Source organism: Pogonomyrmex barbatus, unplaced genomic scaffold (genome assembly GCF_055798465.1).
Source record: "Pogonomyrmex barbatus isolate J1 unplaced genomic scaffold, ASM5579846v1 scaffold4, whole genome shotgun sequence".
In the NCBI taxonomy this organism is placed as follows: domain Eukaryota; kingdom Metazoa; phylum Arthropoda; class Insecta; order Hymenoptera; family Formicidae; genus Pogonomyrmex; species Pogonomyrmex barbatus.
This window is the reverse complement of record NW_028297138.1, coordinates 4,988,306-5,006,901: the sequence shown is the minus strand read 5'-3', so window position 1 is coordinate 5,006,901 and position 18,596 is coordinate 4,988,306. Positions and strand designations below refer to the sequence as shown.

General features: G+C 34.5%; 2 protein-coding genes across 13 annotated transcripts; one reads left to right on the top strand and one right to left on the bottom strand.

Annotated features, from left to right (window-relative positions):
• Nucleotides 1-6,515: 6,515 nt before the first annotated feature.
• On the top strand, nucleotides 6,516-12,691 carry LOC105426884 (uncharacterized). 11 transcript variants are annotated; one of them, XR_016140140.1, is made up of 5 exons: nucleotides 6,516-6,785; nucleotides 6,891-9,369; nucleotides 9,477-11,358; nucleotides 12,424-12,541; nucleotides 12,620-12,691. XR_016140140.1 is itself a non-coding variant. In XM_089080834.1 (5 exons), exons 2-4 carry the CDS (start codon nucleotides 6,969-6,971, stop codon nucleotides 9,354-9,356), a joined length of 426 nt encoding a protein of 141 aa, XP_088936960.1. In that variant the 5' UTR covers nucleotides 6,517-6,785; nucleotides 6,891-6,968; the 3' UTR covers nucleotides 9,357-9,369; nucleotides 9,461-10,183. The 11 variants fall into 11 exon arrangements, 4 of the variants coding, with proteins under 4 accessions (XP_088936960.1, XP_088936962.1, XP_088936959.1 ...); XM_089080834.1 differs by lacking the exons at nucleotides 12,424-12,541; nucleotides 12,620-12,691 and having other exon boundaries at nucleotides 6,517-6,785; nucleotides 6,891-7,112; nucleotides 7,301-7,455; nucleotides 9,230-9,369; nucleotides 9,461-10,183; XM_089080836.1 differs by lacking the exons at nucleotides 12,424-12,541; nucleotides 12,620-12,691 and having other exon boundaries at nucleotides 6,517-6,785; nucleotides 6,891-7,112; nucleotides 7,301-7,455; nucleotides 9,230-9,369; nucleotides 9,457-10,183.
• A 799-nt stretch (nucleotides 12,692-13,490) lies between these two features.
• Nucleotides 13,491-18,302, bottom strand: LOC148935739 (uncharacterized). 2 transcript variants are annotated; one of them, XM_089080828.1, is made up of 4 exons: nucleotides 17,879-18,301; nucleotides 16,721-17,508; nucleotides 16,392-16,628; nucleotides 13,491-13,797 (listed from the first exon to the last, which is right to left on the bottom strand). In XM_089080828.1, the coding sequence occupies exons 1-4, from the start codon at nucleotides 17,951-17,953 to the stop codon at nucleotides 13,719-13,721; spliced, it is 1,179 nt and encodes a 392-aa protein (XP_088936954.1). In that variant the 5' UTR covers nucleotides 17,954-18,301; the 3' UTR covers nucleotides 13,491-13,718. The 2 variants fall into 2 exon arrangements, with proteins under 2 accessions (XP_088936954.1, XP_088936953.1); XM_089080827.1 differs by lacking the exon at nucleotides 13,491-13,797 and adding an exon at nucleotides 14,700-16,324 and having other exon boundaries at nucleotides 17,879-18,302.
• Between the last annotated feature and the right edge of the window lie 294 nt (nucleotides 18,303-18,596).

Sequence of the window (18,596 nt, the reverse complement as noted above, 5' to 3'; positions counted from 1 at the left end):
ACGGGCATTGCGATGACGCGCATGCGATGCGCGATATCCAATGAGCGTACAGCTTTTCCGAGAAAGGTATTCGAAAATAATTAAAATATTTGTCCTTATTTACATACTCCATTTTACGAACCAGATTATCGCTTCCTCTCTGCATTATTCTTCTTTCTTCACAAAAAATAAGTTGTATCCAATATTGACATTTAAGTCTCATTTTATTTTTCTTTTTTAGTATTATATATAATAAATATAATGCATTTAATTCCAAATAATCTGTTTTTGAAATGCAGAATATGGACTATTCCTATATAAAATCCACAATTGATAAATACTGTATGTAAAATATTCTCTACTTCCATAATTAAATATAATAAATTCTACTTTCTATCGCGAAAATACAAATATTTTTACGATTATATGTATTGTAGGTACATGCGGTCTATCATTGCAATTCCGCGAATGCATTTATCCTAATGTCCCATTGAGCAGAAAAGACGGCAACGGAATCAAGTTTCAACCAAGTTTTAATTGCAAAATAGTTTTACAATTACGTTAAAAATATTTTACTGATAAACGAATTCTATTGTTCATCGATTCATTGTATATATTATTGTATTTACATTAAAATATTATTCCAATTATTAAAACTATTATAAATCATATAAAAAGTCTAATTTTATATTATTCCGCGTGGTCCGTTTCTATGTATTCCGCTCCATGGAACATAAAAAAAATAGAATATGTATACTCGTGGATAATGAGGTTGCAATACTTTTTTTTTTCTAATAAGTTTAGGATCGCAAGATTAAGTTCATTTCTTCTTTACGTAATCGTGTTATATAATTATTATATCTATTAATTTTATTATATAATTAAATGTTATTTCTCTCGCAACTTTTATCAGATCTAATATGATTCTACAATTAATCTTTAGTCATATATTGAATTAAATCAAAGATAGGTTAAAAAATTTATTGTAATGTGATCTACTGATCTTATATTTGATGAATTTGAGACAAATCTTATTTATTATAAATTTCTCGTGGAAACTTGTCATTAAATTCATGTTACATAGTGTATATGCAATTTAGTAAAATTATAATCGTTCATTGCACATGAGCGAAAACAGTGATCCGCATCCTGAACTTAATCTCGCGTTCCTAAACTTATTTAAAAAAAGTGTTGCAACCTTATTGTCCACAAGTGTACAAGAAACAAAGCGAAATGATTGTGATTGGTCACATTAATTCCGTTCCGCTGTAGATTTCGCGCCATGGGACGTCAGCCTAAGGCTGACTTTTTATGCTTTTTACGCTCGACGCTCATTTTTAGCGTCAAACTAAATCACGCGAAATCAAAAATAACCATTCAGATTTCACTATTCTGTTTAATTTTGATTGTAATCTAGTTTGACGCTAAAAATGAGCGTCGAGCGAGGTGGGCCCGTTTTACCACGTTGCAATTGACCACCAACCACTCATAACGTTTGAACAGAGGAAAACCTCTAGGCACCGGCCGTTGTGAGTGGCTGTGATCGCAATCGCAATCGTGGTCAAACGGGACGCTCCCATCGAGCGTCAGCATGAAAAGTCAGCCTAAGACTGAATTCCCAGTCATCCGTCGCGTCACAAATTGACCAATCAAAACACTCCATTTTATTGCATCATTTGCCGCGCGATTCCTTGCATGACGCATCAGTTAGATTGCTCGATATTCTAGAGACGAACGGATTTCTAACAAGAAGAAAGAAATGAATCCCAAACGTTTATAATTCTACAACACAAATCATAGAAATAACACTTGAATTAAAATAATATAAAATACATTATTAGCATTTTATTAAAATAAAATTAAATAAAGACAATAAGTGAAAACATAATAAGTGAGAATATAAAGTGAATAAGGTGACAAACATGATAAATATTACATACATACAAATGATATATGAAAATAAAATATTACATACAAATGATAAATATTACATACATTAATGTTATATAATAATAGTATATTATTTAAATAATAGTATATTATTAGTATATTATTTCAATAAAATGCTATAATGTATTTTATATTTACATTCTGATATATAATATTTATTACGTATGTACATGCCCGCGCATATGTCAAAAAGGATGTACAATCCAACAGATTACTACTTGAACAGTGCTAATCCATAGAAACTAAAATTATTTTATTTAGAGGATTTTGTTGATACCAACATTATCCCCTCCATTTTTCGGGAAATTGTCGTAACCGAATTGTCTAACCCAGCCTAAGGCTTGTTCTACAATACGTCACATGTCAGTGTCGCAAGTCACAAGGCACAAGAATTTACCAATCACAGTCGAATATGGGAAGACTATTTGATTACGATTAGCCCATTCTTACGACCCACGACACCGATACACGACGCACTGTAGAACAGGCCTAAGCTGCCCCGGCTGCATACAGGACGCGGCAAAGCGGCAACGCGGTAGCCAATCACCGTCTTGTTTTCTAATATGTAACGAAGTTATATATCAGAAAACAAGACGGTGATTGACTACCGTGTTGCCGCGTTGTCGCTTTGCTGCGTCCTAAGGCCTGTTAATATTTATATTTAAATATGTTATATATATGTTTATATATGTTTATATGTTATACGTTTATATTTATATTTAAATATGTTTATATGTTTGTTTATATTTTTATTTAAATATTTAATTTCATATTTTTAATAAAATATTTACCATCGTTATACAAATATTTGCATAAAATTCCTTCGGCCGTTCTAATTATTTTTCCATTTTTCATCTCGAACTATCTTTATATTTGTCTTGCTGTTTCTGTAAGGATCATTATTTAAAATATGCTTTTACAATTACGATTAATTTATGTATCACACGACATATTAACATTTTATATCTGTGTTTTTTGACATCTGACGATAATTATATCACTACAATAAATAAATATTAATTTCTTACTTAATCTATTCATTGTTATAGACCTTGTTTATTCTCATTATTTACTTAATAGAACTTGAAAGAGTGTAAAAATCAATTTTTGATAAAGGTTGGAAAATATAAAGATACAAGATCTTCCGTCATAATGTTTACAGATATGAAGTCTCAAATTGAACTTATGATCTCACTTAACTCGACTCGGTCGAGTTAAGTGAGATCATAAGTTCAATTTGAGACTTCACTCGGTCGTGTCGAGTCAGTAAATCGAAAATGCTATAAGACTCGACTTTTTCGCTGCAGCCATATTGAATTATGACGTCGAGGCGAGAAATGACGTGAAGTTTTGTAACGTCCGCAGAAAATTAAAACTTGCGGACGTTTATCCGAAATGATGTAAATGCAGTCGAGCGGTACCTTTTTTTTTTATTTAGAGAGGAGAAATCTTCGCAAGACCCCCAACGGACGATAGTTGGGGAGTGTGGGATTCGAGTGGGCGGCACGTTGGACGAAATGCCACCCAGCCTCGCCTATCCACTAAACCTCCTCTATAGTCTTAACGACCATATTAGAGAGGGTCCTGGAACGTTGACGAAACAACACATCACGAACCCTCCCCCGGTCTTGGCCCAATGGGCAACGTACTCACTCGTCAACTTCAAGTACCTGCGAATATATGCTCACACATACACACACACACACACACACACACACACACACAACTAATTAAGAGGTTTAAACGCTAAGAAGAGAAACATACGATTAAATAAAATTATATACGAACACATCTGTAACAAAGGACATGGAAGAAGAACAAAGAACATATCTCTATAAGAGATGACTCGATGGAGATAAAAATTATTAAAATTACATGAAAACACGCTATGACGAGGGAGACATTTGGAACACACCAGAAAAGTGTGTTCAAAGGAAAGATAACGTACGAACACACCAGCAGGTAGGACATAATGTTATTAAAAAAACACTCATGAATCAACGAGAACCAAGATAACGAACAAAAAGATTTAACAAAGGGACATTTCCAGACGCATACATACACGTGAGGACTATCCAATGCCCTGGCGATCTCTCTCCGCCCGCTCCTTAGCGGACATGACCTCCTCCGCGAACCTCTTTAGCGCAGTCCACTCCCGCTGGCCACCGAGCACCGTCCTTAAGATTTTTCCCAGATCGAGGGGATCCATATCTCCCAGTTCGAATTCCAACGCATCATACAATTCGTACCGTTTCCAGAACCATGCTCGGCAATCCAGCAGAGTATGATCCGCGTCGTCAATATCTCCGCTCGTGCAGTGCGCCCAGAGAGGCGAGGGAGCCCGATCCATGCGAGTCAAGAATTCATTAAAACACCGATCCTATTCTCTCTTTCCCTCCAATAAAGACTCGCAAGTCTCTCCGCCCTAATTTTGAAGGGAAAAATCCCAGCCAAAGCAGTAGCGCCAGTGTAAGAGATGGATCTATAGCCACAGATTACCCTAATCGCCAATGATCTCAACAAATTGTTTGCGTCTCCAACTGCAACCGATTTATAATCGAGTCGATCGGCTCATATGGGTGCCCCGTAATATAGGATGGACCGTACAACAGAGGCGTACAGTCGTCTCTTCCTTTGCCCAGGTCCCCTAAGGTTGGGCATGAGTCTGCTCAGGACGCTCAGCATATGCCTCGCGCGCGGGACGATGTAACGAAGGTGCTCCCTAAATGTGTATCCATAATTATACCCAAGTACTTAATTTTATTACTAAGATTTATGGCGAGTTCACGAATCTTAATTTGCGGAAGGTGGGCAAGCAAAGAGAGACCTTTCCTGCCGAAAACCGCGATCTCAGATCTTATCTATCGACACTTCCAAACTGAGATTCTCTATTCTGTCGATAGTACGGGCGGTGGCTGTTTCAATTTTTCGAGCCGCAACATTGACGTCTCTGGCGACTGTAACCAAAAGCGTGTCATCCGCATAACAAGACTTGAAGCATTCCCTGGGATCATCCTTCTCAAGAATTTGATCGTATGTCAGGATCTACAGAAGGGGACCGAGTACCGATCCCTGCGGTACTCCTCCGGTCACTCCGAAAGCTCCTAAGCAGGTTGTTCCTGTCCGCAAAATTAACGTAGCGATTGCTCAGATAAGCCCTAATTATGAGGCACAAGTAACCGGGAATCCCCCTGGGGTCGATCGCCGAGACTATTTCCTGTCATTTGATAGAGTTGAATGCGTTCTTAATATCCAGGCTGGCCACACCGTAAAACATCTTCCCGTGTTAGCATTAGATATTATATCTACCACCTTTTTGACTGCGTCGATAGTGGATCGGCCGCGTCTAAATCCATACTGCTGATTAGATAATAGTTGGTTCTCCTCTAAAAATTCATACACTCTGTTGGCGATGATCTTCTCAAACAGTTTGCCAATCGTGTTCAGCAGACAAATTGGACGAAAGGACGACAAGGAATCCGCAGGTCTGTTCGATTTTCTTAGCAGTACCAATCTAGAGACTTTCCAGTCGTCCAGGAAATAGGACTCACGCATACATCTAGTAAAGAGCACGGCAAACACTTCCTTCGCAACTTTCACGGCTGGAATGAGGATCCTGTATGTAAAGCCGTCGGGACCCGGCGATTTCCCATTGTTCTTAAGTCTGCCGGCGGCCACATCTAACTCGGCGACGGTTACTTCTGGAACGTCCCCAAGTGGAACGCGGGGACCAAAACTCCAAGACGCCTCACCCCCGTCGCCCTCCGGAAACAGGTGTGATATCACCCTTACTATAAAGGCCGGTTCCAAGGATTCGCATACCGGTGTCGTCAGTCTTCCTCGTGACCAGCTTGTATGGGCGTCCCCAAGGATCCTCCTCGATGGAGTCGATCAACTCCTGTCATGCGTTATCCTTGGTCCTCCCGATATTCGCCCTGAACTCCTTCTTGACCTCCTTAAAGTCCATCCACAGCCGTCTCCATACCGCACAGCTCTTGCGCGCTCGCGCCCTCGTGTATCGCCTTCTAGCCATTCTGCATTCTGTCCCGACCTATGGCGATCTCCTCGCTCCACCAATAGACACTGTTCTTCACGGAATGGTTGGTAACCCTACAGGCATCTCCATATTACACGCGTCTTTAATAATTTTTTCTATCCTATTGATAAGCTCATTCAAATTCATCGTCTCCACCCCATACAACATCCAGAAGCCCGCGTGCAAAGCCGCAAGAAATCTATCCCTGTCCATCTTTTTGGTGCTCCACCGTGGAAAGAGTCGCGTGATCTAGGGATGTTATTTTTATTTTTCCCACTAGAAATCTCCATGATAATAGTTCTATGGTCAGACGCGTTGTATTCGTTCAATACGCTCCATCTTGAAATCGATTCCAAAAGGTTACCGGAGCACCACCAGATTTACCGTGGACTCTCCCTGTATCCTATAGCATGTGCTAATTCCGGGACTGTTCACTAAATTTAAGCCACACAAAGTCCACACGCCCACTCAAAAAGCAATTTTCCACAATTGTTATCGCACTTGTCCCACACATGAGAACGGGCATTAAAGTCTCCGGCATCAGCCAATAGCACTCGAGCGCCACCGGCAGAAACCACGATGTCAAGGAGAGTATCCAAAAATTGTTCGAATTCTCTAGATAAGCGATTAGGAGAAAAATATACGCTAATAATTACAAAATTGACAGTTTTTATCGCCACGACATCCGGAGCAGAGGCGAGCAGTTGCCAGTTAAATAAAAATCTATTGTTAACATATAAAACCGCTAGGGAAGGGCTATCTTGAGAGATATACCAGCGATCATCGTGACGGCGAATAGAGTGTGGCTCCGAGATGATCGGTACATCGATCTTCTGCTCATTAATTGTGTTCATAATTAAATCCTGTGCAACCGAACACTTGTTTAAACTTGTTTATTTGTAAAATCTTCATAATTGTTCCACAGGGTTGATTTCCGTCGTGTCCATAGCAACCAACGTACCCGTTGCCCTGAGAACCAGCGCTCCGATTCTCAGATCCTCTCATGGGTGAGGAAGAGTTATTCAGTGATCTGTCTCTCAGATTGTTCAGATTGTTCAGGAAGCACCGGCGTGCAGAACTTGCTACCCGCTCTGTGGTCATATGGAAGACCTCTCTTCCTGCAAACGGGACAACACGTACGATTTCTGTAAGTATTAAGCTTATGTAAAGGATCTCCGCATATAAAACAGGATCCAGACCTGTCAACTTCACTGGGGCACGATGCCGAGTGTGACCCCTCGCGAAACACTTGAAACATCTCACAGGTCTGACAGGGAGTAAGTCCATCCTGACGGATTTAACCCATCCGAGGTTTATGTTGTCGAGGTTGGATAGTTTCAGAGCAGTATGCAGCGGGCATTGCAGCCACACTATGCCGAGTCCATTTCTCGCGATCCTAATTGGTCCAACTCTGACTCTCCGAGGAACAGTCACCAAGAGAGGAAATTTGTCGACGGATCTCCTCAGTTGTCACTCAATCGTCAAAGCCGGTGAGTCTAATGTCAGCGTATCTAACTGGTCTACTGATTTTAACCCTCGAGTCGCCAATAATGTTCCTCATTGTCTCAACTAGCAGATCCGCTTTATTAGAAGAATCTGCCTCTCGCAGCTCGAGCAGGACTCTATCAGAGAGTGCCCGCTTAATCCTGGTATCCATTACATCTAATTCTTGTGTGGAAATTCCCTCTCTGGCCCTGCTGAGAACGGACGCGTAAGATGGCCCACCATCCTCCACCACTATCGAGATAGCTGCTACATTAGGAGAGGGTACTCTAGGCCTTCTGTCTGAAATCCTTTGGCGCTTGTACGCTGAGATTCAATGTTCCTATTTCTATTCCCAGCAGCATCACTACATCGGTTCTTCTGCATTTGTTTCTCTTGACCACTTCTGTCCAGCTTTCCATCTTTCTTCCCCCAGCTTCGGAGGACGAAGCAGGTGTTGTCTGCGAGGGATAGCACTCGCCGCGATCTCAAAGGTCTCAAAGGTCTCAAAAGTCTGGTTATCCTTTCCTGTCAAGCCTCTTCAGTAGAAGTAAATTCCCTCTCCTCTTGACATACCAAGATCATCTGCCAATAGGGACCTCATTGTGTCGGTAAAACGAACCAAAAGCTCATTCACCGCTTCTCATTTCCTTCTCCTAGATAATTCTACCTTATCTGTATTTCTCTTCTTATTTATATCCTGTCTGATATTTTTAAAAATTTCCAGTGCATTGCGGGAAATCCGACCGAAGCGCTTATCGACATCTTCATTGCGCACTACTCCATCAGCTCCGTCCGACCGAGGCCTGTCACCATTGGGAGGCACAGGACGTTCAGAACGATTTCCGTTCGAGGAAAATTTCCTTTGATTCAGCTCCTCCATAAGATTCTTGATAGACTGTCTCAATGATCTGTTCTCTTCCTTCAAATCATTAAGTTCCCGTTTAATGTCCTCGAGATATCTATTTTGAAGGTCTTCCTTTCTTTTTGCAGCTTTCCTGGAGATAAGATCTTCCACAGCACATTTCGCCGATAATAAATTAATTTTGATGATCTTGCAAAGAGCCGGATTTCCTTCTGCAGTTCTCCACCTCGTTCAGCCATTCGATGACTTGAGCACCTACATCTTCGGAATTGAGATATTTTATCATATTATATCTGTCCTCTATTTCCATTTTCTGCCCTACCGTTAAACGCTCTCTCTCCTTATTCTTAGGAGAAGATCCTAACCTCCTCTTCTTAGACTTGACTTCAGAAAGGATGTCTCGTTGCCCGTATTCGTGTACGAGACAAAGCTGGCATCTTCATCTGAATCGATTAGACTAATCGAGTCTATCACTTGCCCTTCCAGATCCCTACTACAGCCAGCGATTTCCATCTTATCACTCTCTCTGCTTGATGAATAGAGTCTACTAGCACTGACATCATCGTCACGAACCTTTGCTATAAGAGGATCAGGGAATCTCCGAGAGACATCCTCTAACACGCGGGGGATTCCTGCGGAAGAAGGAACACCACCACCGATTGTTTCATTACCTACCGGACCGGCCACCCGGTCACCTATCTGCCCTACGCCAGTTAAGGCCTGCTGGGAGCAGGGACTCAACTCCCAGTGCCACGATCCTCTCGACTTTCCACATCGAGAGGGGTCCCGTTGCCCAATGACGACCGCACAGAGAGCGGGTTCTCTCCACGAGGCCGCCCCGCCATCCGAGAAGCAGCAGGGGGTGATCTTTCCATTTTTCTACTCATATTCATATTTTATAATTGATTTTTTTGCAGAAGTAATCCTCTCCTGTCCAGCCATTGTTGCGTCGGAATGGGAAGTTCCAACGCAGTCGTCAACGATGAAAAACAGTCCAACGAAAAGAAGAAATCAAGAAGAATAGTCCTAAATAATCAGGAATAAAAAGAAAAATCAAGTAAGATATCGATAAAAAATTTTTTTAACTAGATATTTTAACAACTATTATAATGTTATACTGGCATTCAACAAATAAATAAATTAGAAAGTTTTTCATACTAACAGGCTTCAGACTCATCTTAATCCTAAATTGAAATGGAAAGGAAACTGAGCCGGCTCGACGTGGTGACGGGAATCACATCCCTCGATGCATGGCTATTCGCCGACTCCGGATATCTTAGCTCCTCATTACCTATCCATACTAACAAACACCTACCATCCTCTAGACTGTTCTACTGTAATACAGCCTGCCTGGTGGCAAAAACATCACCAAAAACATCATCTTTCAGCAGACAGAAGAGGCAGCCACAGTTCAAGTACGGCTACGGACCGAGTAACAGACAACAGATACTCCTCCAGCACGTTCAAAGTACGAGAGACCTGAATCAGCTAATATAATAGATAATAGAGCTAGATAATAGAGCTAAAAAGAAAATTAACAAGAGCAGACTAAAAGATTACGATTAACCTAAAAATTAAATAACATTAGAAAACAACGAAGAAAAAACTAAATAAATAACAATTAAAAAGGCTTGTAACAAATAATTCATAAAGCTAAGAGCGATCAATAAATCAACAACACTGCAATGAGTTGAGAAAATTTAATAAAAGAACAACAAGATAAGTAATTCATTAAATAGATAAATAAAAAAAAATATTAACAATAAATATTAACAATAAATAGTAATAACTACAATCTCCTAAACTTCTTAGAGCCAACCCATATATATATATATATATATATATATATATATATATATATATATAAACAATGAATAACTCATAAAGGATCTATAAACAACTAACTGACTAGATAAATAAATAAAAAAACTAACATTGAGACATAAGGCAAAAAATATTAAATAAGATCAAACGAATCGAGCTTCTTAATAATTAAGATAAAATTGGACGGAAATAATATATCAGCTAATTCATGAGTATGACAAACTTTAATGTGTATCTCACAAGTATATATATAAATTAATCTAAACTATAATTAAAGAATCTGAGAAGAAATCTATATTAAATAGCACAAAAAACAGTCTGAAGCATATGAATATCATATCAGAAACTTTAATAGTAAAATAGTCGAGCGGTACCTTAGGTTAACACATGCGCGATTTTAAATATTAAGACATAACTTTTATCATTTTACAGTTTTATCATTTTATGTATACATATATATATATATATATTCTTTTTTTTATAACTTTTATTATTAAGATAATTAAATTAATAATTAATAAAGCGAGAATTCATTTTCTTTCGTCTTGCGTTAAAAGATATAATTTTATTTTATTACTATTATTATTGTTTTCTGTTGGGAAATATAATTTTATAACATAATTTTCTTTTTCTCGAATCGCCTCTTCTTCGGTTTTCGATGCTGCAACTGTAGAAGAGACAAAGGAGCGTTCGACGATCTTAGTTTATACTAAAGGGCAGGCTTATCGCACTCAAAATATTCCTAATATAAACATTTCAACGAAGAGCTAGCTCGGAGAGTCTTTCGTTGCGCAACGAAAATTTAACTGACGAAAACGTTAAATGAATTCTCGTTTTGCAATAAGATTTATTATTAAGCATTAACGATATCTTCGAAAAATATTAGGTCTTAGCTTTATCTTTCTAGCTTAGGTTTTTTTTTCTTTCTTTTCCATTTATCTTTTCCTATTTTCGCGTGAATAACCGTAACACGAAATAAAATGCTCAGTCGAGGAGTGCTTTGTTTGCCCCTCCCCTTTGCATCGGGTCCTACACTAGAGGTACGGCTTGGACGCAGACGCGGCAGTCGTTACCAAATCGTCAGAGAGTGCAGTCATTGTCTCAAACCGTTGAATCTTATAATTATAAAGGAAAAGTAAAAGGAAAGGAAAAGAAAATCATTAAAATTCTAATACATTTAATAATTTAACTTAATAATTTAACTTACCTCTAACAATTTAAGGTAATTATTGCTTCTAATATTATTTGGAATATTATTTGATTTGCCTATATTATATTATTTGATTTTCTCATATTATATTATTCGATTTGCTTATATTATACTACTGATTTTCTTATATTATATTATTTAATTTGCTTATATTATATTATTTGATTGTCTTATATTATATTATTTGATTAGCTTATATTATATTATTCGACCTGCTTATATTATATTATTGATTTTCATTTCGTTTTAATATCATTATTTATATAAATTTCAGAGATAACTTAGAATTTAATTATCATATTTACATCTCCAGACAGCACATAACATTGAAAAAATGTTGATGAGACGTTGTAATGTTTCATATAGATGTGCGGATGTTTTTTTTTACATCTAATCTGTGTTGGCTTTTCAACATTGATTGTAAAATGTTGCTACAACATTGAATATGCATATATGTATGTATATACACAAATATTCATTAAAATTTTTTTCTGAAATCAAGAAAGGTCGCCAATTTATTAAATTTTCATTGAAATTTTTTTACATCAAAAACAACACGGCTTCAATAAACAGCGACACGGATCTTTTGCATGACAATTATCTGCCTGTCCTTAACCAGTTATCGATTTAACTCTTTCTTTCTTCTCTTCCTATTGTTCCGTCTCCACCACACACATTTTTTTGTCTTTTCTCTTCTCTTATTCCTTTTTTTGTCTCCTTCCTTCAATCCTGTATCGATTTGTTTTACACGTCTTTCTGACAACAGTAATGATTACTATTTGATACTACTCGACTTTTCGCTCATGGATATTTATTCACTCATTTTTATGGACATAATGACTTTATAATTTTACACAATAATTTTTATTATTTATTTATTTCTTATTTAATTTAATTTTTTTTTATTTATTTCTTTAATATTTATTTCTTATTTATTTTTATTTTTATTCTTTTATTTTCCCAACCTGCGACTTTTTAGTTTTTGACTATTTGTAATTTTCTTTTTATCTGACTAATTTTAATACGTTTTGATGGTTTGTGTGATTTAGCACTTTAATTGGTTTTTATATAATTTAGCCACCACTAAAAATATCTTTGGGCATTTGTCTGACCTGATCTTTGTCATGTTTTTACTTACTCATGTTGGGAACAAGTGACTGGAGACTTTTTCATTTATCTTTTTGATTGATTCTATGTAAGTCCAATAGTAATATCTCATTTTAATGTAACACAAATTTGTTTTAAGATTTATATATTCTATGTTTTCCCTCAGATGTTACTGAAGATAACTTAATACAGGTCGAAATGTTGTTACTTCAATAAACAAAAATTTTTCAAGCAAGAAGATTCGGCTTGGCTTATATGCCTCTTATTTTTCTCATTTGTATTAAATTATGTTTTATATTGCTATATTATATCATAATTTCATATATAAATTAGTAATAATAGGCAATTTAAAATTGCATTATAAAAGTGAAATATACGTAAAATCGTGGAAGAGTAGTGCAAAAACCTAAAATCTACGTCATATCGGTATGACATATGATATCAATCATGTTCCATCAACATAGATTTAACATTTGATTGAAACAATTTTGTCAATGTCCATCAGACGTAGATATTACAAGTATAAATTAACATTCGCGGACATTTTTACATTGCAACAATGTTTATGCAACATTGATTCAATGTTGATCAACATCAGCATAGTTGCAACTCAACGTTTTTAAAACATTGATTCAATGTTAATGTGCTGTATGGGATCGTATCTCATTATTATTACTATTTGATATTTTTATATTGGTTGAGTTATATATTATTCATATTATTATTACATCTACATCAATCTATGCTCAACGTCAATATCTCTGTATATATATATATATATATATATATATATATATATATATATATAATTAAGTTTATATTACCCTTATCTTTTGCATCGATCAAATATTCACATATATGTAAACCTATATTTCCGATATTACGGCATTATTTTATTCATCACTATGTCTCATATTTCACGATATAATTCTCATTAATACTTTCATTACTATTATTATATTATTATTATTATTTCCTTTATTATTATTATTTTAATGTAACTATTTATTCATGTTACATTTAATATTTTACAATAATCCAAGAAATCATTTCTTTCTGTCATATTAAATAAACTTTGAATCATAATTTCATAACCAATTACACCAACAACCATAACTTTACAATATAATATCATATCTCGATTATTATATTAACGAAACATATTTCCCCGCGATTTCCGCTCGGTCGCGGGTTCCAATCCAAAAATATAATTTGTAATCGTATCCAGTATCGCCATTGAACATAAATACACTAGATATTCCTTCTCAAATTCCATTAACCATTCTACGCCATCTCGGGATGTAACAGTTTCTTGCGTCGTATAGCTTTATCTTGTACTTTTCCCTTAAAAATATGATATTTTTGTACTTTTAAAACTTGTAAAAATATCAGAAAGTAAAATATCTGTCCAATAAAAGTGTAAAATATTTCTTGAAATAATGGTACATTGCTTGGATCCTCATGTAGACGGGAGGGTCTCGTTAGCACACAATGCGATAGCACACATCCACACACATCAGCCGCTGCTTAGGAATTTTCCAATGGACCACCAATTAGAAAATTCTATATTTAATTGGCCAATTAGCGTTGTGTGCTATCGGATCTCTCTTCATGCAGACACCCAATGCTGATTGGTGAAAAACGGATAATGGGGGTAAATAGTAAAGATTCATTCGCCGTTTTTCCCCATTACTTATTTTTCACTAATCGGCATCTGTGTCAAAGCGCTGGTGTCTACATGAGGATCCAGGCTCAGCTATCAGAAACCACCAGATCACTAGGACCAGTATTCATAGTCAGTTCTTATATTTAAGATCATCTTAAGTAAGCTCATACAGCTATCCTATTGGTTGAAATGTTATCTTTAGACGATCTTAAATAATATAAGAACTGACTGTAAATACCGGCCTAGATCTAATTCTACTATTGCGTCTGCAGTGCAGTGTTTTCGGATCCCCGTGAAAAATTGGGACAAATGGTGTCCTACCTAGAGTTCTGTCGGGACATATCTATAAAGCCCTGAAAATCTGGATGTCCCGCAAAACTCGGGACGGTTGGTCATCCTACATGTCGCGCCGCGAGAGAACCGAACCTTAAGATATTTTGATTGACCTGAACAGCATTTCTAGCTACTTATTAAATCACAAATCGAAAAGTTTAATTTTTAATTTATATTCTTATACATAAAATAGTATACATAAAATTATTTTGATTTTATAAGATATAAAGAAGATATAATAAAAAAATTTATATGACTTTCTGTTTACTCATCGTCTTTATAAAATATGAGAAAATACAAAGAAATGTAACACGAATAATGACAAAAACTAACAATCACTTTTCCTGGAGTCACTAATATAAATCATTTTCTGCAAATAAAAATATCATTCGTTTTTTTTAATTAAAAAGTATTTTTTTATTCTTCATTTTAATATATTAATTTTCTTTTTTTAATTATTCCTTATAACTTTTAACTTTAAAACGTTTAACTTTATATTTTTCAGAAGAATTAATAATATAATATTTTAATTAGACAAATTCTTTTGAATTATTCTAATTATAAGCCAAAATATATAAAATATGTTTTTTTTCATCTATACGTATAACTTCTCTAATCTTTTTTTATCATATAACAAAATTGTAGAAAATGAAATAAATTAATTTCAAAAATATTGCTTTATATAAAAAGAAAATGAAACATTGTTTTTAAAAATAGCTAATCAACAACATATGATAAGACAATGCGAATCGCTAACTATTATACATTTTACATGTATATATGCGATATAGTATTTAAAATATATCACACATACCTCATACCCTATACATAAACACACACACACACACACACGCGAGCGCGCGCGCACACACTATATATATATGTAGATATGCTTTAAATAATAGATTTATTCCAAATATACAAATTTTAGTTATAGAAAAACTTAATAATTTGATGTATTGTTTATTTTAGAAATATAATATTTATAAAATATTTATTATTATTTATAAAAAAAAGATTATTTTTTTAATTACATAAATATTTTTTTAAATTCAGTTTCATTATGCAACATATTTTTTTTATACACGTTTATACACGCGTGCATGCAAATGTGTGCGCGCGCGCGCGCGCGCGCGCACGCACGCACGCACGCACGCACGCACGCACGCACGCACGCACGCACGCACGCACGCACGCACGCTCGCTCGCTCGCTCACTCACTCACATGCACGCGTGTATAACATGTATAAAAAAATATATATATATATATTATATATTATAATATATATTTTTTTTTATACATATTATATATTATAATAAATATTTTATAAATATTATATTTCTAAAATAAACAATATATCAAATTATTAAGTTTTTCTATAACTAAAATTTGTATAATTTGTATTTTTCAATGTAGAATGTTTTACAAAATATCACTTAAACACGTACAGTACTTATTCAAATAATATTTGGAATAAATCTATTATTTAAAGCATATCTAATGGTAACAACAGGTATACATAATGATATCAATATAGTATAAAATTTTTGGAAATAATAGCGAAAGTAATCTATAGAAACTTTTTAACGCAAAATAACTTCTCATAAAAAATAAAACTGAACATAATAAAATCTCATTATTATTACTTATTTCTAAAATCTCATTATTTCTTATATAAATATGATTTTAATGTAATCGAAGGGAGATTTTTTCTTTTCATACTTATTTTTTTTTTTTTAAAGTCCATAAAATAAAAAATATCATGAGACAAATTTTTCCATATGTTCTTAAAACCATAGCTACGCAGTAGTTTTATAAAGTTTTTCACATCTTCGAATCTGCTTTCAATTTCGACTATTTTCAAGATGCCACTAAATTTATTGAAACAAAAGCGTTAATTTTTTAATTTTCCCAATTAAGAATATTGTTATTACTTACTTGTATTTAAGTACTCTATTAGCCTCTATTATATAATCATTGAGATTGGATCCCATTAAAGAAAGGCAAAATACAGCTATGTCAATACTGTTTGTTAGCAAAGGAGTATGAGCCATATCACAAGCTATTACTCTATTATTTAGAGCAATGAAATCAATTGAATGTACTGCATGAGGAACAGAAGCAGCAAGTTGCGCTTCACCACATCCAAAATCAGCAATTACATTGTCCATTGGCCTGTAATTATTCAAATATTATAGTATTTAAACTTGTGTAAATTTCTCAAAAGTAATATACAGTATTTCATTTATTTATTTTAGAATATATACAGTGTTTTAATTGATGATATTATAATATCTAATGGATTTATTGGCCACTGTTCCAGTTGCTGTTTATATCCTGCGTGATAAGCCTTGAAAGCATCAGGATCTTTTTTAAAATATTGATTAGATTGTGAACTATTATTGTTATACAACGTTTCATTTATTAATCTGAATTTAGATGCTTTTAATCTCGTCATCATACTACTTAATACAGACGATTTTAAAGTCTGTTTTATTTCCGTTTTATTATTGAGCATTTCTTCTAACTGTTTGATTTTCATTTTATGTTTGTTTACTTTTAGCATTTTATCAGATTTTATTTGTTGAGCTTTTATTTTTGATATCTGCTTTATTTTCTTTTCATCTATCTCTTTTAGTTTCTTGAGTTTTATTTTTCTATGTTCAAGATTGATTGACTTTATTGCAGGATTTTGCAACTTTTTAGTTATTTCTTTAAAAGAATCTTTAACCTTTACAACTTTATCGGGATGATTAAAATTTCTATCATATCTTTGTCTTTTATATTTTTTCTTGTGTTTTGTTTCATCATCTGCATTAATTTGTACTTCTTGAAATATCTCTGCCTTTTTAGCAATCTTTGGATATTTTGTTGGAACGTTTGATCTTCCTGTAGCTTTTAAATTTAATTTATTCCTGGAATCATGCTTCTTTTTCTTTTTACTGTTCTGTGTATTTATATTCTTTGCTATTTCATTAGATAAACTTAAGCTTTTTAAATTAGATTCATATATGTCATTCGATAATCTTTTATTTCCTTTTTTTTTTCTCTTTTCCTAAAATAAAAGTTGATAAGAATTTTGCTCGAATCTCAACATAAAAGAACAAAGATCTTCATCGCATATTATGAGTACTTTAGCGAGAGATATAGCTAATGCAATGAAACATAGTGTATCATTCAATATTTCTTTAATATTAATGAGTAACAAAAATTTGATGATTCGCTATGTTACACTGAGCTATTTGTGAGTCCATATTCTAAATTCTCTTTTGTCGATAAAAGTACCTCTAAAAGTGATTAATAAGCCTTCTAACTGACTATGAACCACTTAGAGAGAACCACTTTTGTCGATAAAAAATTCAGAATATAGATCTGTCTCTTGATGAAAAGTACCCTACATTAAGAAATTTAAACAATCTACTTACCTTTAAGATGGATTCTTTTATGTTTTTTAGAGCAAACGCTTGTTTTTCTCGTAAAGATTTTCTAAATTTTCCCATTATTTTCTATCTTAAAATAATTCTAACGTAATTACACGCAAAAAACGCGGTAGTCTTGTTGACAATTGTTTCAATTCGTTTCTTTCAAAAAGGATAATAATAATATAGTGGCTTCTGCATAAGAATATAGAAACATTTGCCGCGCAAGAAGTTCATCCACTATCAACCAATCATTTTATTGCTTTTTAAAGGTGCCATTTCATGCAGCGAAGCAAAGCTAGCTTTTACCTCCACTCCAACCCAATGGCTGCATTCAGCAGAGAAACCAGAATATTCTTTTCGTAAGTGTTGTAAGTACCTTGGTAGGTAATGAAATTGTAATTACAAACAAGTATAAATTGGAATGGGGGTAAAAGCTAGCTTTGCTTCGCTGCATGAAATGGCACCTTTAAAAAGCAATAAAATGATTGGTTGATAGTGGATGAACTTCTTGCGCGGCAAATGTTTCTATATTCTTATGCAGAAGCCACTATATTATTATTATCCTTTTTGAAAGAAACGAATTGAAACAATTGTCAACAAGACTACCGCGTTTTTTGCGTGTAATTACGTTAGAATTATTTTAAGATAGAAAATAATGGGAAAATTTAGAAAATCTTTACGAGAAAAACAAGCGTTTGCTCTAAAAAACATAAAAGAATCC